Below are 20,621 nucleotides of genomic sequence, written 5' to 3'. Positions count from 1 at the left end.
GCTGTCCCCGGAATGCTAGGACTGTCACCCATGAGGAACTTTGGAAGTTGAGGGGTGAGTGCTTAATTTTTTTTTTTTTTCTGTCACTCAGGCTGAAGTGCAGTGGCACGATCTTGGCTCACTGCAACCTCCGCCTCCTGGGTTCAAGCAATCCTCCCACTTCAGCCTCCCTAGTAGCTGGGACTACAGATGTGTGCCACCATATCCAGCACATTTTTGTATTTTTAGTACAGACGGGGTTTCACCATGTTGGCCAGGCTGTGAGTGCTTTTCTGTGACCGCTGGGAGGCCGGAGGCCCCAAGCAGGAGCCTTCCCCCATCTTTGGAGTCTGCCTTTCTCCAGCGGAAGGGGAAGAGTGTGGAAGGACACATGCCCAGTCCCAAGGTCTAGGAGGCTGAGAGGGGATTTCCGTGTGTACACAGGCCAGATCCCTTGTTTTAGAGAAGTTACTTACAAAGTTCAGTGCTGGGTTCAGCTCTCAGGCCCAGGGACAGTTTCTCATACACAAAAAGCCACATCACCCACAGCCTAGACCCACAAGCACAAGAGGACTTCCAACACAGTCCAGGCTGCTGATGGGCCAGGTCCTGTGCCAAGTGCCTGACACCCACGCTCTCATTAAATGCCCAATAGCCCATCAACCCCGAGGGGTGGAGGGGACTCCCGTTTTACAGGCGAGGAAACTGAGGCTCAGTGTGTTGAAGTCACTTCACCTTGAGTCATTTAGTCATTTGGTGGCAGAGCCCTGGTTGTGACAGATACACGTGTGGTCCCTCAATAACCGTTCTCTCCTCTTCCTTTTGTAACAGAACCCCTGAATTTTGGCTGGGTAAATGCCGCCCAGATAAAACCATATTTCCCAGCCTCTGTTGTTATAGGTGTGGTCATGTGACTGAATTCTGGCCAAATAGGATGTGATGTGTATGATGTGTATGACTTCTGGGATGTAGCTTTAAAGGGTAGGGGCATACAATTGGCTTTTGTTTCTTCTTCCCAATGGTTGGACTGTGGATGTGATGGTAGGAGCTGGAGCAGCCATTTTGGACCACACAATGGAAGTGTGAGGTAAGGTCAGCAGAACAAGCAGGTAGAAGGAGCCTCGATTTCTGACATCCTTGGCTACTATTCTAGATGCGGGTTTTCACTGGGTTTACGTGAGAGAAAAATAGACACTCATCTTATTTAAGCGACTATAGGCTGGACATGGTGGCTCATTCCTGTAATCCCAGCACTTTGGGAGGCCGAGGTGGTTGGATCACCTGAGGTCGGGAGTTCAAGACCAGCCTGACCAATATAGCGAAACCCCATCACTACTAAAAATACAAAAATTAGCCTGGCGTGGTGGCGCGCACCTGTAATCCCAGCTCCTTGGGAGGCTCAGGCAGGAGAATGACTTGAACCTGGGAGGCAGAGGTTGCAGTGAACTGAGATTGTGCCACTGAACTCCAGCCTGGGTGATAGAGCAAGACTCTGTCTCAAAAAAAAATAAAGTAAAATAAAATAAGAAAAAATAAAATAAAAAGCTATCCGGCGCGGTGGCTCAAGCCTGTAATCCCAGCACTTTGGGAGGCCGAGACGGGCGGATCACAAGGTCAGGAGATCGAGACCATCCTGGCTAACATGGTGAAACCCCGTCTCTACTAAAAAATATAAAAAACTAGCCGGGCGAGTGGTGGGTGCCTGTAGTCCCACTACTCGGGAGGCTGATGCAGGAGAATTGCGTGAACCCGGAGGTGGAGCTTGCAGTGAGCTGAATCCGGCCACTGCACTCTAGCCTGGGTGACAGAGCCAGACTCCGTCTCAAAAAAAATAAAAAATAAAAAAAATAAAATAAAAAAAATAAAAAAGCTACTATATTTCTTCTTTTATTTATTATATTTTTTAAGACAGGGTCTCACTCTGTCACCCAGGCTGGAGCATAGTGGTGCAATCATAGGTCACTGTAACCCTGATCGCTCAGTGTCAAGTGGTCCTCCCACCTCAGCCTCCTGAGTAGCTGGGACTATAGATGCACGCTCCCATGCCTGGTTATTTTTTTGTTTTTTTTTTTTTTTTAGAGATAGGGTTTTGCCATGTTACCCAGGCTTTGGCCATGTTAGTCAAGCCCTTTATTTTATATGTTTTTTAAAGATAGGGTCTGTCTCTGTTGTCTAGGCTGGAGTGCAGTGGTGCAATCATAGCTCATTGCAGCTTTAAACTCCTCTTTTTTTTTTGAGATGGAGTCTCGCTGTGTTGCCCAGGTTGGAGTGCAGTGGCGTGATCTCGGCTGACTGCAAGCTCTGCCTCCCGGGTTCACGCCATTCTCCCGCCTCAGCCTCCCGAGTAGCTGGGACTACAGGTGCCCGCCACTACGCCCGGCTAATTTTGCTTTTGTATTTTTAGTAGAGATGGGGTTTCATCCTGTTAGCCAGGATGGTCTCGATCTCCTGACCTTGTGATCCACCCTCCTCGGCCTCTCAAACTGCTGGGATTACAGGCGTGAGCCACTGTGCCCTGCCTCAACCTTTGAATAGCTAGGACCACAGGCACCTAATATAAATTTTTTTTTTTGTAGAGACAGGCTCTTGCTATGTTGCCCAGGCTGATCTCAAACTCCTGGGCTCAATCAGTTCTCCTGCCTTGGCCTCCAAAAGTGCTGGAATTACAGATGTGAGCCACTTCAGTCTTTTAAGAGATGGGGTCTCACTATGTTGCCCAGGCTGGTCTAAAACCCTTGGGTTCAAGTGATCCTCATGCCACAGCCTCCCGAGTAGCTATGACTACAGGTGTGTGCCACCATGCCCAGCTATATTCTTTAATTTGGTTACAACTGTGGAATAAAAAATGTAGCTAAAACATACATTTAGGCTATGACCTCATTGTTCCATTTTTCCACCAGGACAAATAATAGGTCTCATCATCTCTACTTTTTTTCCTCTGACATCAAAACTATCAAAAATTCTTAGATGATGGCAACAGCAATTCCCATTTATGAAGCTTTTACTCAGCGCCATGGCCTGTAATAAGTACTGCACATAATTTATTCCCCCCCCTCTTTTTTTTTTTTTGAGACAGAGTCTCTCTCTCTGTCACCCAGGCTGGAATGCAATGGCTCAATCTTGGTTCACTGTGGCCTTGACCTCTTGGGCTCAAGTGATCCTCCCACCTCAGCCTCCTGAGTGGGTGGGACTACAGGCGTGCACCACCACTCCGGCTAATTTTTGTTTTTCCTTTGATCTTTTTTTTTTTTTTTTTCTGGAGAGACAGGGTTTCACCATATTGCCCACGCTAGTCTTGAACTCCTGGGCTCAATCGATCTGCGCACCTCCAGCTCCCAAAGTGCTAGGATTACAGGCATGAGCCACTGTGCCCTGTTCATTTTTTTTTTTTTTAATCAGTTTGGACAGGAAGCAGGATTTATTGGTGGGTGTGAGTAAGCAGGGCTCGCCACTATTCCAGGGGCCCATGATTGGGGGTGTACCTGATGCCACAGCATCCGAGATGAGCTGCTTTTCAGCCACCGTGTCTTCAAATTGATCTGCACCAAGCTTGGTAAAGTCCCACCTCCTTGAGATGCGGATCTTCTGGTGGCCAGGAAACTTGAACTTGGCCCTGGGTAGGCCTCGATCACATGTTCCATGTTCTGCAGCTTGGTGCAGATGGATGTGATGCCTTAGCCAATGTGAACCCTGGTCACCACACCCTGAGGCTTTCCAAAGGCGCCTTACATACCTGTCTGGAGTCTAGACTGGGGTGAGGTCAAAGTTGGAAACATGAACATACATTGGAAAGGGCTATCTCCAAGGTCCCTTAAGGCCACCCCTAATGCAGCAGGCTGTGTATACTACCGAGGGCACTGCTGTTTTCGGCCACTGCATACAAGGAGGGGAGCACAATTAGCTTGACTGATATTCATGTTTAAACCTTGGAGCAAACCTGCAAGTTGCTCTAAGGATTAAACATAAATATTGGCTGGGTGCGGTGGCTCACGCCTGTAATCCCTGCACTTTGGGAGGCTGAGGTGGGCGAATCACCTGGGGTCGGGAGTTTGAGACCAGTCTGATCAACATAGTGAAACCCTGTCTCTACTAAAAATACAAAAAAATTAGCTGGGCGTGATGGTGCATGCCTGTAATTCCAGCTACTTGGGAGGCTGAGGCAGGAGACTCGCTTGAATCTGGGAGACAGAGGTTGTGGTGAGCCGAGATTGCACCACTGCACTCCTCCAGCCTGTGCAACAGAGTGAGACTTGGTAACAACAAAACAAAACAAAAAAGAGAGACAGGATCTCCCTCTGGCATCAGGCTGGAATGCAGTGGTGTGATCGTAGTTCACTGCAGCCTTGACACGATGGGCTCAAGTGATGCTTGAACCTCAGCCTCCTAAGTAGCTGGGACTGCAGGCACACACCACCATGCTCAGCCAATACATTTTTTCATCTTTTGTAGAGACAGCATCTCACTATGGTGACCAGGAAACACAGAAAGACTGTTTCTTTCTCTCTCTCTCTCCTTCCTGCCTTCCTTCCTTCCCTCCTTCCCTCCTTCCTTCCTTCCCTCCCTCCCTCCCTCCTCCCTTCCTTCCTTCCTTTCTTCCACTCTCTCTTTCCTCCCCTCCCCTCCCCTCCCCTTCCCTTTGAGCCAGGGTGTTGCTATGTTGCCTGGGCTGGTCTTGAACTCCTGGCCTCAAGTGATCCTCCCACCTTGCCTTCCCCAAAGTGCTGGGATTACAGGTGTGAGCCATCGTGCCTGGCCAGCAAAGGACGTTCACGTACCCTTCAAGTCTGGCAGCTTCAGAGATACCAGAGCCCAGGGTCTGAGTCAGAAACACTGAAACACGGTTGCAAACAGAAAGACGCATGGATGTCCCGGTCAGGAGGGACAGGCACACACAAGTCACCCAGTCAGTGCTCACACAGGCCATCCAGAAGTGCGTGTGCATGAGTGTTTGTGTGCACACACACAGCCATTCACGGACCCCAGCAATGACATCCAGGAAGTTGTTAAGGCAGTTGGCCCCATAGATGCAACTACATTACAGAGTGATGGTGATTAAATGTTCACTATCAGCAATTCACCTGACGACCCAGAGAACCCCCACAGATTAAACAAACAAGCAAACAAAAAACCCCCACAAAAAACAAACAGAAAACACCCCCATGCTGTGGTTTGAATATTTTTTCCTTCAAAACCTCATGTTGAAATCTGATCCCCTCACTGGAGCCCAGGTCGAGGTTGCAGTGAGCTAGGATCTCCTGCTGCACCCCAGCCTGAGTGATAGAGTGAGACTCTTTATCAAAAAAAAAAATGAAGAAATTTGGACCAGGCGCAGTGGCTCACACCTGTAATCCCAGCACTTTGGGAGGCTGAGGCGGGCAGATCATTTGAGGTCAGGAGTTCGAGACCAGCCTGGTCAACATGGTGAAACCTCGTCTCCACTAAAAATACAAAAATTAATTGGGCATGGTGGTGCATGCTTGTAATTCCAGCTACTCGGAAGGCTGAGGCTGGATAATTGCTTGAACCTTGGAGGCAAAGGCTGCAGTGAGCCGAGATTAGGCCTCTGCACTCCAGCCTGGGCGACAGAGCGAGACTCCGTCTCAAAAAAATAAAACAAAAAACTTTTATTCCCAAGATTGGAGGTGGGCCTAATGTGAGGTGTGTTTGGGTCACAGGGGCAGATCCCTCATGAACAGATTAATGCCCTCCCTGGAAGGTGAATGAGTTCTCCCCATTAACGCCCATGAGAGATTATGTTAAAAGGAGCCTGGCGCTTTTCTCTCTCTCTCTCTCTCTCTCTCTCTCTCTCTCTCTCTCTCTCCTGCCACGTGATCCCTGCACACGTGTGGTTCCCTTGGCCTTCTGCCATGAGTAGAAGCAGCCTGAAGCCTTCACCACAAGAAGCAGATGCTAACACCATGGTTCTTTGATTTATTTATTTTTTGAGACAGGGCCTCACTCTGTTGCCCAGGCTGGAGTCAGTGGTGCGATCATAGCTCACTGCAGCCTCGAACTCACAGACTCAAGCTATCCTCCCACCTCAGTCTTCCGAGTAGGTGGGACTACAGGTGCCTGCCACCTTGCCTGGCTTTTTTTTTTTTTTTTTTTTGTACAGACAGGGTCTCACTATATTGCCCAGGCTGGTCTCAAACTCCTGGTCTCAAGGGATCCTCCTGCCTCAGCCTCCCAAAATGCTGGGATTACAGGTGTGAACCTCCATGCTTGGCCTCGATTTTGGACTTGTTATGCCCAGAACTGTAAGAGAATAAATTAGCATTCTTTGACTGTCACGGTGGCTCACACCTTTTGTAATCCCAGCACTTTGGGAGGCTGAGGTGGGTGGATCACCTGAGGTCAGGAGTTCCAGATCAGCTTGGCCAACCTGTCGAAATCCTGTGTCTACTAAAAATACAAAAAGCTAACCGGGTGTGGTGGTGCAGGCCTGTAGTCCCAGCTACTTGGGAGGCTGAGGTAGGAGAATGGCTTGAACCAGGGAAGTGGAGTTTGTCGTGAGCTGAGATTGTGCCACTGTACTCCAGCCTGGGCGACAGAGTGAGACTCTGTCTCAAAAAAAAAAAAAAAAAAAGTTAGCATCATTTCAAGTCACTGAATTTGTGATTTGTTATAGTGGCAACAGGAAACCATTACAAACCCCAACTGACACACAGAGACATACCCCAGAGTCAAAGTACAGATGTGTGGCTGGGCATGGTGACTCAGGCCTGTAATCCCAGCACTTTGGGAGGCGAAGGCAGGCGGATCGCCTGAGGTCAGGAGTTTGAGACCAGCCTGGCCAATGTGGCAAAACCCCGTCTCTACTAAAAACACAAAAATTAGCCAGGCGTGCTGGTGCGTGCCTGTAATCCCAGTTACTCAGGGGGCTGGGGCAGGAGAATCTCTTGAACCCAGGAGGTGGAGGTTGCAGTGAGCCGAGATCACGCCATTGCACTCTAGCCTGGGCGACAGAGTGAGACTCCGTCTCAAAACAAAAAAACAACAAAAAACCACAGATGTGGTCCATTAGAGAGGCCCTGTGGAACCACTGAGTAAAAGTGCCTCACGCCATGAGAGGCAGTCACACCGCAACAATCACAGCATCACCCCAGATTCAATATTAGGAACACTCCCAAACACCACACACTCGGCCAGCCAGAGATGACTGGGGCTGAAGTCAGCTGTGCGTTATCACCGGGACCCCCACACTACAGAAACACATATGCCCGGGCTCACTACGGAATCCAACAGGGTGCCCTGGAAAGATATCACACACTGGCCAGGCACGGTGGCTCACGTCTGTAATCCCAGCACTTTGGGAGGCCGACATGGGAGGATCATGAGGTCAGGAGTTCAAGACCAGCCTGACCAACATGGTGAAACCCCGTCTCTACTAAAAATACAAAAATTAGCTGGGCGTGGTGGCGCGTGCCTGTAGTCCCAGCTACTCAGGAGGCTGAGGCAGGAGAATCGCTTGAACTCGGGAGGCGGAGGTTGCAGTGAGCCGAGATTGTGCCACTGCACTCCAGCTTGGGTGACAGAGCAAGACTCTGTCTTGGGAAAAAAAAAAAAAGATACCACACACCATATTCTCCTTAGAAACAATGGCACAGTGACAATGATGGCAACATTCACAATCAAACACACCAGAAGTCCCAGAATGATACATAGGAGATTGTCTGTCTGAGACTCACAATATCACTCCGGGAGTCAACTGGATTCAGTGCATGGGTGTGCACACACACGAAGACACTTCCGCCAGCTCCATCTCATGAAAGAGGCCCATGCACCCAAGGGATATGGTACAAAAATAGTTTATTACAAAAGAAATCCAACCAAAATGCTTAATAATTTACATCGTGATCCGTGCCCATTACAGCCCACCTCTCCCCTCCTCAGTTGTCTGGTAGAGTGTGGAGGGGAGTGGCTGTTCCCTGGGTCCACCAGCTCTGGGAGGGGACACGGAAATGGAAGGTGTGGGTGACATTACGGACAGGGACTGGTGCCTGAGAATACGGGGGTCAGAGTCCTGGGCAGGGAGCGGGATGGGGAACTGTGCTCAGAAGAGGGGCTGTATGGGCAGGTGCATGTGCTTCTGTGCAAATCCTGGTCCCGAAGATGGGGGGGGGGCAGAGTGAGATCTTCACAGTTTCCAGAAGGGTTGACCCCACAGGGCAGGGGGCCCCTCCTCATGAGTCCAAGATCTGCCCCCCCATCCCCCTCAGCTGCCTCCTGGAGCTGGGGAGGAGGGCACCGGCCGGCCAGGGCCTCGGAGGACCCCGGCAAAGGGCAGGAAGGCAGGTGGAGATGGGGAAGGAAGGAAGAAATTGGGAGGAGCCATGGGGAATCCAGGGGGGTCCTTGGGGGGAGACTGGGAGGGTGAGGAGGACGGTGATGCAGAGAGAAGACCTGAGGAAGGAAGAGAGACAGAGGGGGAGGGTGGTGAGAGGCTAGACCCAGAGAGCAGGGGCTGAGGCCTGAGATCTAGGTCTAAGGGAGGAGGGGCTGGGGGTCTGAAGGAGGAGGGGCTGGAGGTCTGGATTCTTGGATCTGAGGAAGGAGGGGCAGGAGGTCTGAGGGAGGAGGGGCTAGGGATTTAAGTCCTGGGTCTGAGGAAGGAGGCATTGGGGACCTAGACTCCTGGGTCTGAAGGAAGAGGGGCTGGGGTCTGAAGGAGGAGGGGCTGGGGTCTGAGGGAGAAGAGGCCAGGGGTGTGGACTCCTGGGTCTGAGGGAGGAGGGGCTGGGAATCTGGATTCCTGGGTCTGAGGGAGGAGGGGCTGAGGTTTGAGAGAAGAGGGACTGGGGCTGTGAGGGAGGAGGGGCTGAAGTCTGAGGGAGGAGGGGCTGGGGGGTCTGATGGAGGAGGGGCTGCGGTCTGAAGGAGGAGGGGCCAGGGGTCTGGACTCCTGGGTCTGAGAGAGGAGGCTAGGGACCTGGAATCTTGGGACTGAGGAAGGAGGGGGTACGGTTTGGGATTCCTGTGTCTGAGAGAGGAGGCCAGGGGCCTGGACTCCTGGATCTGAGGGAGGAGGGGCTGTGGGTTGGGATTCCTGGGTCTGAGGGAGGAGGCGCCAGGGCTGGAGGTTGGGAGCGGTTTCTCACCATTGGAGCTGAGGCGGCTGCTGCTCTCGGGGGAGGTGTTGGCGCTCCGGTCAGGGGATGGTTCTGGCTGGGAGGTGGAAGCAGGCCGGGCGGCCTTCCCCCTCAGGATGTCGATGACCTGTAGGAAGATGGGCGTCACCATAGAGCCACCCCTGCCTCACAGCTCTCTCTCCTTCTATCCCTCCTAGCTCACGGGATCCAGATGGTGGCCTCTCCATCCCTCAGTAGGAAAAGATGGGCAAGGCACTTCTTTTCTTGGTGCCAGTCTCTCCTCATTTCTGGAACTCACACCCTCGCTCTCAGAGACTCACCCACTCCCCATCACGCAGCGGCACAGACACCCTCACACCTCTGCGCTCTGGCACACTCTCCTGCCACCAACCCGCGGACACACGTGTGCAAGGGCCATGCCCACAGCCGCCCCTGCTCACCCTGCGGCTGCGCGCCACCATCAGCGGCGTGTCGTTGTGGCAGTTCTTGAGGCTGCTGTCAGCGCCGCTGCGGACCAGTGTGCGCACCAGCGGGAGGAGCCCGCGGCCGGACGCTGAGTGCAGCGCGGAGCTGCCGGAGTACATTTGTGCGTTCACGTTGGCGCCGTGCTGCTGGACGGGAGGGCCGGGTCAGGAAGGCGCGCGGGTCACCCCGGCAAGGGAACAGGGGCTGGAGGCCCGGGTAGGTGGCCGGCACGTTGGGCGGCACCGGATGGGGTGGGGTCACAGGAAGGTAGGAGCCACAGCCAAGGGCGGGCCAAGCGGGACTGCGCTGGCGGCGCTGAATGAACCGGAGCTGGACACCGAGGCCCGCGCCCCAAGGAGTCGGGGGGGCTGGAAGGAGGAAGGACAATGCGTGGACAGGGCCTAGCTGGAAGGCGGGGTCGGCCAGGCCATCGCAGGGCGGGGCCTAGGCCGTTGAGGGGGCAGGGGAGGAATGGGACATGTTCGTAGCCAGGGGCGTGGAGCCCGAGGGTTGAGAGAACTAGGCCTTAAAGGAAGGGTCAGAGCTGGACGCGGAGCAGGAGCAAGAGCCAGAACTGGAAGGCGGGGTCAGAGCTAGAGGCTGGGGCCAGAGCCGGGTTGCGGTCAGAGGACAGGGTGGGCGCGAGGCTCAGGGCGTGCTGTACGCACCTGCAGCAGCAGCTGCACCATGCTAAGGCTGTTGTTTTCCACGGCGTGGATGAGCGGGGAGCGGCCGCTCTTAATGTCCTGCGGCGGGAAGGGAAGGTCTTTGAGTTTCTCCAAACTCTGCTCCAGCAGCCGGCGACCCCCATCTCGACCGCATCCCATTCGTGGGTTCCAGCCTCTCTCGGGTCAGATACTCCAAGCCCCGCCCCACGCGGGCGCTCTCCCACGCCAGCCCCACACTGGCCCCGCCCCCGACAGGACCCCGCCCCTACTAAGGCCCCGCTCCTTCCCAGCTCCTAATGCGCGCTCACCACTGCGTCGATGTCGGCACCGCGCTCCAGTAAGAGCTGCACGGTTTCTTGGCACTCGGTGTTCACTGCCACGTGCAGGGCGGTGAGCCCTGAGGGAGGGGAAGGTTTGGTGAAACCTAGGCCTGGGGCTTTGCGGCCGCTGATGGACTCCAGGTCCGCTGGACAGCCCAGCCGTGCCCCGCGGTAGACACTTACCGTCGTAATTGCGAGCCTCCAGGTCCAACGTGCCAGGAGCTGCGCTGTCCAGCAGGGCTCGCAGGCAGGTTGGGCTGCGGTGCTCGCACGCCAGGTGGGCGGCCGTCTGGCCATGGCGGTCCAGCGCCATGGGGCTGGCACCAGCTGTCACCAGGAGCCGGACCACAGACGGTAATGTGGTGATTACAGCCAGGTGGAGCGGTGTCTGGGGAACAGTGACTGTGAGGGCTCTGTGTCCAGCCCTGCTCTCTAGTCCTGCCTCCCTCAGGTTTTCTGAACCCTTACTCCTCATCCTGCAGTCTTCCCCACGAACAGAAACCTGAGCCACCTCCTGTCTCAGATTCAAGAGTGGGGGACCCATGTTTCTCTTTCCCCAGGACCCAGAAGACTGGGCCTCCAACCTCCTCTTTCCCTAGTACCGAGATTCTGGGTCCCCAGCCCCTCCCTCCTCACCTGGGAGGTCTTTAGGCCCCCTCCCTCTCAGGAACAAGGAGTCCAAGGCCCCAGAGCCCTTCTTCGCCAGGAACCAGGAGCCTGGAGCACCTCCCTACTTAGAGTCCAGACCCCCAGCCCTCCTCCCTCAGACCCAGGAGCCCAAGCCCCCAGCCCTCCTCCCTCAGACTCAGGAGCCCAGGCCCCAGCTCTCTTTCCTCAGACCCAGGAGCCCAGGCCCCAGCTCTCTTTCCTCAGACTCAGGAGCCCAGGCCCCAGCTCTCTTTCCTCAGACCCAGGAGCCCAGGCCTGCAGCCCTCCTCCATCAGACCCAGGAGTCAAGGCACCAATCCCTCCTTCCTCAGACCCAGGGATCCAGGCCCCAGCCCCTCGTCCCTCAGACCCAGGAGTTCAGGCCCCCCGCCCCTCCTCCTTCAGACCCAGGGGTCCAGGTCCCCAGACCCTCCTCCCTCAGACCCAGGAGTCTAGGCCCCAGCCCTCCTCCCTCAGACCCAGGCTCACCTGCCGTAGGTTGTTGTAGATGTCCAGCTCCCGGCCCCCCTGCTGGAAGAGGTTGACCAGCCGGTGCACAGCTGGCAGGTTACCCTGCACCACAGCAATATGGAGAGGCCTGGGGGTGGGGGAGTAAAGAATCACATAAAGGCATTAGGAGCTAGCTGTTCACCTCTCACCCTCATGCTGTTGGCAATGCTAACTCCAATGTGTTGAATGCTTTGAAAATGTCCCCAGTATCCAAACACTTCTCCCCACCCACTCCTTCCATCCTGATTTACCACCCACTCCCTCCATCCTGCTTTAGCCACCACTGGCTCCCTGCTGGTCTAGCACAATTCCATCCTCATGGTTTTCCTGCTTCCACCTATGCTCTACTGTCTGTCCCCCACACAACAGCCAGAGGGACCCTTTTATTTTATTTTATTTGTTTGTGATGGAGTCTTGCTCTGTCGCCTAGGCTGGAGTGCAGTGGTGCTATCTCACGCTCACTGCAATCTCTGCCTCCCGGGTTCAAATGATCATCCAACCTCAGCCTCCCTAGTAGCTGGGATTACAGGCATGCACCATCACGCCCAGCTAATTTTTGTATTTTTAGTAGAGACAGGGTTTCACCATGTTGGCCAGGCTGGTCTCTAACTGCTGGGTTCAAGTGATCCTCCTGTTTCAGCCTCCCGAAGTGCTGGGATTACAGGCATGAGCCACCATGCCCAGTCTGGAACAAAAGTTTTGACTAAAAGGGAGATAAGGACAAACTGGGATGGGGCCATTGTTCTGGAGGATGTACAGCCCAGAACCCCCTTCCAGACTGAAGGATTTACTCCCTCAGCTTCTGGGAAGATCATCAACTTTCAGACCATTTGGGAATTACCCTCAGCTGAAGAGAGCTTCTTGCCCAAGGTCACGCCCCATGTGAATCAAGAGCAGTTGCCCTTCAATGGCATCCAGTCACTGGTTAATGCCAGCGTAGAAGGCCTAGCCTCCTGACCCCAATGCTGAAGGCCATTCTAGCTTCAATATTCCCTGTGGGATGTCTGAGGCCGCGTGGAGGCGACACAGCAGCTCAACTTCTCCTTCTGCCCAGATGGGCTTCCTTCATCCCACAGGTGTTGATGGAGAGCATTTCCAGGGAACTTCCTGCTCAGTTTCCAGAGACCCCAACCTGGAACAGCTATTTGGAGACTGATGTGTGTGTGTGCGCGCGCGTGTGCGTGTGCACACCTGTGCATGTTTGCATGGGATGGGGGACAGAGTGGAGGACCCAAGGAGGACTGTGTGTACACAGTGGGTGGCAGGATCTTTATTTAAAGTCTGTTTACTGAGTAATTCCTTTCTCACCACCACTCGTCTCTCTTGTGGAATGTGTCTGTAGAATCCAGTTTAAACCAGCCTCCCAGGTGGTTCTGATGGAAATGCAGAAATCCTGGGGCCAGAGTTGCAAATTGGGCCACAACCCCTCCTAGCCTAGCCATGTGCTAGGGCAAAGCCATGGCGGCCTTTTGGAGCCTCAGTTTACTCTTAGGTAAAGTACAGCGCCCACATGCCAGGGTGAGATCACGCAGGTGAATTGCTGAACCTGACTCCTAATTCGTGAAAGCCAAATTTAAAAGTAAAATGTTGAGGGAGGGGCCGGTGTCCCTGGGAAGGCTCCTCGCTTCTCTGCGTCTCCCAGGACGCCTGGCCTAGGTCCCTCTCGGGGCGGCCAGGGTTAAGTGAGGGCAGACGGAGCGAATGATTTCAGAGAAACCGTCCAGGCCTGAGTTCCCATAAACGCGCGGGCCGCAGGGGGTGGGGCGGGGCTGGAGGAAGTGGGGACGGGAGGGGCGACCCAGCCCTCGGACTTCCAGTAACAGGTCTGCTGGGCGGGGCTCCGCTTCCTGCTCCCGGGGGAGGGAAGCCTGTCCCGCCGGGGATCTACCCTGGCCACCCCCGGCACCCCAACTTCCACCCTCGAATGGGGCGGGGGATAGGGGAGCCCAGCCAAAGAAGACCTAGCTCCCTTGAGGTGTGTGTGTTGGGGGGGGCATATAATCCCGAGTCCTCCAGCCTGGGGGACCCTCTGGAACTCCACCCGTTAGGGTTCAGACTCCAGCTGGCTGCAAGTCCTCCTTATCCCGGCATCCACTCCCAACATCTCTCTGGGAGCCAGAAATAGCCCTAACTCTTCTTTAAGAATAAGGACGTCCCCCCTCCTTCGGAGCTCCAGGATCCCAAACTACCTTGCCTGTCCTTGTTCCCTCAGAGACCCAGAAATATAGCGCCTCAATCCCTGCCCCTTTGGGGACAGAGACTTTCAGGCCCCTCGGCGTAAGCATTTTCACCCGCCCAGCGCTTAGAATGTCCTGCTGCCGCTGTCGTGAAATTCTTAAGTTTTGAGCAAGGGACTCTGCAAATTTCTGTATCTGGTCCTGCCCCTGAAGTCCCTCTGAGTGCCAGGTCCCCAAGCTGCCAAGCTGCTCCTCATCCCCTCGGAGATTAAGGAATACAGTTTCCCAACTTCTGCCTTCTGAGACTCAGAACATCACCCCCACCCCGCCCCCCGTCATCCCACCCCCTCCCCAGGTTTCTAGCTGCCCAGTCCCTAACCTCTTGGGGGTCCAAATGCCCCAAGGCTCGTACCCGCCTGTTAGAAGATGCAAGCCCAGCCTCCCAACCTTTTGGCTTCTGCGGGGACCCAGACTTAGCGTCCCCCGCCCCCCTCGCCCCCACTGCCCGCCCCCGCGGGTGTGAAGTGGAGCCGGTGGCGCAGGCTGGGGCCGGGCCGCTGCCCGTTCCGGTAAAGTCTCAGCCCCAGCGGAAGGGGTTAAGGGTTGGAGGAAGCGCCAGGAGGGGGGAGGCTGAGAGTGAGTGACGGGTGCTGACGTGGGGGAGGCAGAGCAGCTGGGTTGCGGTCAAGTTCTGCGGGAAGGGATTTCCCCCAGCAGGCAGCTGAGGCAGAAGTGTTTGCCTTGGGGGAGAGTCGGGGAGGGAAGGTGGGGGGAGGGCCCGGGACTGGAGACTGGTGGGCCGAGCGGCCTCTAGCAAGCACACTGCTTTTCAACGGCATGGAGAGTTCACCCCTGGGGGCAGAGACTAATTAAGTCCACTTCATAGATGACCCCCCAGAGGTACCCAGAAAGTGAGGGAACTAGGTTTTATTAGCTCTTTATAATCTCAGCCACTTTCTCCTGCTAGGGCTCTGGAGATGGCCTGCAACCTACCCTGGGAGCTCTGCTCAAACACTACTCATTTCCATGCTTTGAGCACTTACTCTTTGCCCAGCCCTGTTCTGTGCACTGTATTAAAACATGTGTACAAGATCTCACTGAATCCTAATTGTGATAGGTGCTATTATGAGACCCAGTTTCCAAATAGGGAAACTGAGACTCAGTGACATGAAATCACTCAGTGGGCCAGTGGCGGAGCAGCCCCCCTGCTACTTCTCTGCAGAAGTAGGCCTGTTCATCTCCACCTGTGGTTTCCAGGCCCCAGACTAATTCTCACATAAGCGCTTTGTATAAATCATATCATTTCTTCCTCCCGGAGACCCTCACACGTGATGGTTCCTGTTTTTACAGACAGGGAAACTGAGGCATAGAGGGAGGAGAAAGTGGCCATGCTGAGATTCAAACCCAGGTCGATAGAATAATAAGAATCATGATGATCAATTGTAGTGAGTGCTTACTATGTGCTAGGCACAGACTAAACCCTCCCGTGCAACACTTCTCAGCAGCCTCACAAACATGTTCTTCAAACTGCAGGTGATAAACCGTGGGGGTTGTGAAATCAGTTTAGGGGATCTTCAAATTAATGTAGTGGACTGTGACCACAAAACAATGAAGTCAACTAGAATAGAAAATGGCAAAGTAAAGCTGTAAAGCTGGGCTCAGTGGCTCTCACCTGTAATCTCAGCACTTTGGGAGGCTAAGGTGGGAACATGACTTGAGCCCAGGAGTTTGAGACCAGTCTGGGCAACATAGCAAGACCACCATGTCTCTACAAAAAACAAAAAACAAAAAAAACAAAAATTAGCCAGGTGTGGGAGGAGTGCCTGCGGTCCCAGTTACTCAGGAGGCTGAGGTGGGAGGATCACTTGAGCCCAAGAGATCAAGGCTACAGTGAGCTATGATTGCACCACTGCACTCCAGCCTGGGTGACAGATCGAGACCCTGTCTCAGAAAAAAAAATAGGAAAAAAAAAAAAAAAAAAGAAAATGTCAAAGTAGAACCCACATAGTAAGGGTGAGTATTGTTTCGTTTTGTGCAATTTTAATTTCAAGTTGTGTGTGTGTGTGTGTGTGTGTGTGTGCTGGGTTTGAGATAAAGTAATAGTAATATTAACAAACACTCAACATTTATGCTAGGTCCAGTGATAGGAGTTTTACATGTATAATTCATATAGTAAGTTAATCAATGAACTGTCGTTCTTGTTTTTAAGTTGTGATAAAAAATCTGAAGACCACTGTTCCAAAAATAGTGTTCTAGGGGTGGGCTTGGGGCTCACGCCTGTAATCCCAGCACTTTGGGAGGCCAAGGTGAGTGGATCACTGGAGGTCAGGAGTCGGAGACCAGTCTGGCCAACATGGTGAAACCCTGTCTCTATCAAAAAATACAAAACTTAGCTGGGTGTGGCAGTGGGCACCTGTAGTCTCAGCTACTCGGGAGGTTGAGGCACGAGACTTGCTTGAACCTGGGAGGTGAGGTTGCAGTGAGCCGAGATCGTGCCACTGCACTCCAGCCTGGGCGACAGAGTGAGACTCTGTCTCAAAAAAACAAAAACAAAAACCAAACAAAAATAGTGTCCTAGGAGGTAAATGCTCTCAGGGTGCCCATTATTCAGAGGAGGAAACTGAGGCTCAGAGAGGGGAAGGACCTTATTCAAGGTCACACAGCCTGCGGTGGAGACCGAGTTCTGACTCAGGTCCACGGGAGCTGAGTGGCCCTGTGTTATGGACAGCTGGTCTTCCCAACCACCCCTCCCCTTAATAGGGGACTGTCACTCACGTGTCTCCGTCCTCATCTGCACGGGTGGCCATGGCGATGTCAGCAGAAAGAGGGTGTTCCATGGGGCACATCATGGGGTACAGGGGTGTAGGCAGGTTCACCAGAGGAAACGGGGAGCCCATGGTCCGAGTGGGGTACAAAGGCAGTAAGGCTCCTAGGCAATGGAGGACAGAGGAGGGACGTGGGTGAGGCCACACCCACAGACCCTCAACCCGCTCCCCACTTCCAGATCTTTGATCCTGCAGTGTCACCTACCTTTTCTCCCAGGTCCCTTTTGTATCCCATACTGGGTCCTCAGGGCCTAAAACAAACCCCCTTCCACATCCCTCCTCTGGGCTCCAGCAGCTTCCTCTCCCTCCACGGCTGGTCACCCTCATTGTCACTTATCTTCTGACCCCAATCTCCAATCAGACAAAGGGTCCCTTAAGAACAGAGGGCGCAGCCATCATCACCTAGCAGGGAACCCGAGGGACTGTCTGCGGAGTGATTTTGTGGCTGATGAACAGCTGGGTGCAGGGTGTGGGATAAATGTAGAGTGGATTTGGAGAGAGTGGAGGGAGAGAGGAGGTGTCACCAGAAGCTTGTTCAAACTGTTTTTGAGATGGAGTCTTGCTCTGTTGCCCAGACTGGAGTGCAGTGGCACGATCTTGCCTCACTGCAACCTTCGCCTCCCAGGTTCAAGCAATTCTCCTGCCTCAGCCTCCCAGGTAGCTGGGATTACAGATGCTCACCACCACGCGTGGGTAATTTTAGATCAAACTGTTAAAAAAGGGGCCATGGCAGGCCGGGCGCAGTGGCTCATGCCTCTAACACCAATACTTTGGGAGGCCGAGGCGGGTGGATCACCTGAGCTCAGAAGTTCAATACTAGTCGGGGCAACATGGTGAAACCCTGTCTCTACTAAAAATACAAAAATTAGCCAGGTGTGGTGGTGCATGCCTGTAATCCCAGCTACTCCGGAGGCCGAGGCACAAGAATCATTTGAACTTGGGAGGCGGAGGTTGCAGTGAGCCGAGATCACGCCAATGCACTCCAGCCTAGGTGACAGAGCAAAACTCTGTCTCAAAAACACAAAACAAAACAAAACAAAAACAAAAGGTGGGGGACCACCGCAGCAGGCAAATCTATACCAACCCATCACACAGACGGGGAAAACTGAGGCCTGCGTTCTTACTCTTGGAATGGGAAAGCTGGGAGGCCGTGGCAGAATTCCTGATGCGTATAGCTTGAGGCTCTCCAGCTGTCACACTGATGGGGTGGAAGGTGCAGAAACTACCTAAAGTCTTGGGGCTCTGGAGAAGGGCTTTCTGCAGCTTTGGGGGTCAATTGGGGATGGTGACATGGCTACAGCTGTGGTAGGGGACACCCCTTCTTGAGATCAGGGATGGAGATGAGTTGGAGAGAAGACTGTGTAGTCTTTGTCCTCTGCTGATCCTTATGGGTCCTCTGTTCTTGAACTCCTAAGTTTCCAGGTTCCCGTATCTCCAATATCAGGCCTTGGGGCCCTGAGGCTTTTTGTCTGGAGACTCCTGAATCTTTCATCCTGCCTCTAAATTACCCAGAGTCTCAGAATTACCCAATCTTAGGATCTTCAGTCCCCCGATCCCCTCCGGCCCACCTGATCTTGACCTCAAATAGGACCCTGATCGCTTGTGGTCCCACATAACTGAGTACCCAGAACCCCGGGTCTCTGTTCCCCTGGGTCCTCAACACCCCCTGGTATCTGGGTCCCTGGAGCTCTGGTTCATTTCCTTGGATCCTTGTGATCCCAGGTATTGGGGTGCTCAGAACCCCATCTCTGTTTTCATAATGCCCATGTCTCCAGATATCTTGGGTTCCTGAGATTGTGACATCCTGAGATCCTCGGTATCTGTCTCCTTAGAACCCCAGTCTCTGTTACCCTGACTTCCTTTGATTCTAATATCAGGATACAAGGAACCCCAGTTTCTCCAGCCCAGCTCAGCTTCCTCATAACCCTACACATCTGGTTTAAGAGCTTGTACTTTTTTGTCCCCAGGACACCAGGCTCTGTGTCCTGATTCCCTGACACCCCCATATTTGTACCAGTGGGCATTGTCCCTGGCCCCCCCATGTCACTCAGCCCCTGGGCTCTGCCCCCCAGGGTCCCCAAACCCCCAGATCCCTGTGTCCCAAGGCACAGCTTACTGGCTTCCTGATGATCTCCTATCTGTATCCCTGGAACCTGGGGTTATATCCTCTTGTCCCCCAGGTTCCTGGAGAGACACGGGTTTGTGCCTCGAGCTGTGTCTCCTGGCTCTGGTGACCCTATGCTCTGTGTGGCTCCCACCAGGCCCAGACCCTCGGGGGGGCCACTCACCCGGGTAGTACAGCGCCTCCGGCCTGGCCAGGCCGTGGGGGGGCCCGGGGACCGCCGGCAGGTCGCAGCCGCCGCGCAGAGGGTCCAGGGGGACGACAAGGCCTGCAGCGCCGCGGGGAGCGGCGGGCTCCGGGGAGGGCGCGCGCAGCGGGCGCTTGCGGAGCGGCAGTGCGGCGCCCGGGAGTCCGGCGGCCTTGGGTCGGGTGCGCAGGTCCACGGGCCCCTCGTCCATGGCCCCCGCGGGGCATCGGGGCATGGGGCCGCCGGGGACGGCGGCCGGAGAGCGGCTGGGCTCGGCTGCACGGGAGGGTGGTTTCGCCGGGCGCCGGGACTTCCCCTGCAGCCGGCTGAACTGAAGGGACTTTTGTCGGCCGGGGCGGTGCCGGCCGCCCGCCTCCCCGCCCCCGGGCCCCCCCCGGGGCCACCCGTACGCCCCAGGGGTTTCCTGGACCCGCCGCTGCTCCCGCCGCTCTGTGGTGCAGCCTGCTGTGCGCCCCGCCCGCGCCGCGCCCCGCTTGCCCCCTCCCGGCCCGCGGCGCCCGGGGCAGCCAGGCCTTGGCTGGGGAGCGGGAGGAAAGGAGGGGTGGGGGGAGAGGAGGCGGGGTCGGAGGGTGGGGGGGTGTCCCCAGCCCTGCTGCCAAGGGCCGCTCTCAGTCTCTCTGCCTCTGTTTTTGTGTTTCTGGCTCTATCTCTCAGCCTCTGTATCGCTGAGTCTGTAACTGTCTCTCTGGTTCTTCTGTCTGAGTAGGTGTTTCTCTCCGCACCCCCGCGTTTGTCTCTGTGTGCTCTGTTCGGTCTCTGTCTCTCTCTTTTGTCTCTTTACGTCTGTCACCATCTGTCTGTCTCTCAGTTGCTGTCTGCTTCTCTGCCTCTCAGGAGGCCTTGGCATCTCTGGGACGCAGGTTCGAATCTCGGTTCCCACTTCCTCGCTGGGTGACCTTGGTCAAACACTTCCCCTCTCTGAGCCGTTTCCTCCCTAGTGGGAGTGAAGAGACGCACCCGGGGCAAGGACTGGCACTCAGCAGGCGGCCAGGAACGATTCCTCTCCCTCCTCTCTTCCATTTCTGCCACTCCACGTGTCTCTTCAGCTGTGGGTCTAAAGGGGCTGGGGGTGGGGTGAGGGTGGGGAGCGCTCCACTGATTGTATCTTTGCCCGCGTTGGGGGCCCTGCACCCAGCCAGGGCCCACAGGGCACAGGGGTGGGTGCTCGGAAAATCCTAGGTGCACAGAAAGAGACATGGAGACAGGCGCAGAGATCTTGAGAGAAAGAGAGAGAGCAAGAGACACAGACGCCAGGCCAGAGTCAGCGCAACCGAGGCCGGTGCTGCAGGAGAGGGGAGCAGTTTGGCTTCCCCCCTACTTCCCCTCCCACCGCGAAGAGGGGTTGATGGGTGGGGAACAAGCCAGGCGGGTTGGGGGCATGACTCAAGCAGGAGATGGGAGGGAAGGAGGGAGGAGGCGGGACTCTTCCCAGTCTCCTCCCCTTCTCTGCCTCTCCCCGCCCCGGGGTGGGGCCCCGAAGGTCCGGGGCTTTCCCGGATTTCCCTGGGGGCGGGGCAGCCGCTGGGGTTGAGTCCGGGTCACTGAGTCACAGGAGGTGGAGAGGGAGGCTTTGGGCACACAGAGGGCGGGGCATGGCAGCTGCACCCCGG

At 55.0% G+C, this 20,621-nt stretch overlaps 1 protein-coding gene and 1 pseudogene across 1 annotated transcript; both read right to left on the bottom strand.

Annotated features, from left to right (window-relative positions):
• Positions 1–3,772: 3,772 nt before the first annotated feature.
• Positions 3,773–3,896, bottom strand: LOC117094045 (annotated as a pseudogene).
• A 3,875-nt stretch (positions 3,897–7,771) lies between these two features.
• On the bottom strand, positions 7,772–20,334 carry BCL3 (BCL3 transcription coactivator). Its single transcript, XM_033223605.1, has 9 exons — positions 18,970–20,334; positions 16,632–16,785; positions 11,659–11,767; positions 10,705–10,909; positions 10,510–10,598; positions 10,202–10,279; positions 9,509–9,676; positions 9,078–9,195; positions 7,772–8,382 (listed from the first exon to the last, which is right to left on the bottom strand). Exons 1-9 carry the CDS (start codon positions 19,223–19,225, stop codon positions 8,195–8,197), a joined length of 1,365 nt encoding a protein of 454 aa, XP_033079496.1. The 5' UTR covers positions 19,226–20,334; the 3' UTR covers positions 7,772–8,194.
• Between the last annotated feature and the right edge of the window lie 287 nt (positions 20,335–20,621).

The sequence above is a fragment of the Trachypithecus francoisi genome, unplaced genomic scaffold (assembly GCF_009764315.1).
Source record: "Trachypithecus francoisi isolate TF-2019V2 unplaced genomic scaffold, Tfra_2.0 Lachesis_group12, whole genome shotgun sequence".
Taxonomy (NCBI): Eukaryota; Metazoa; Chordata; class Mammalia; order Primates; family Cercopithecidae; genus Trachypithecus; species Trachypithecus francoisi.
The sequence above is the reverse complement of the archived record's forward strand: the minus strand, read 5'-3'. Positions and strand labels throughout refer to the sequence as shown.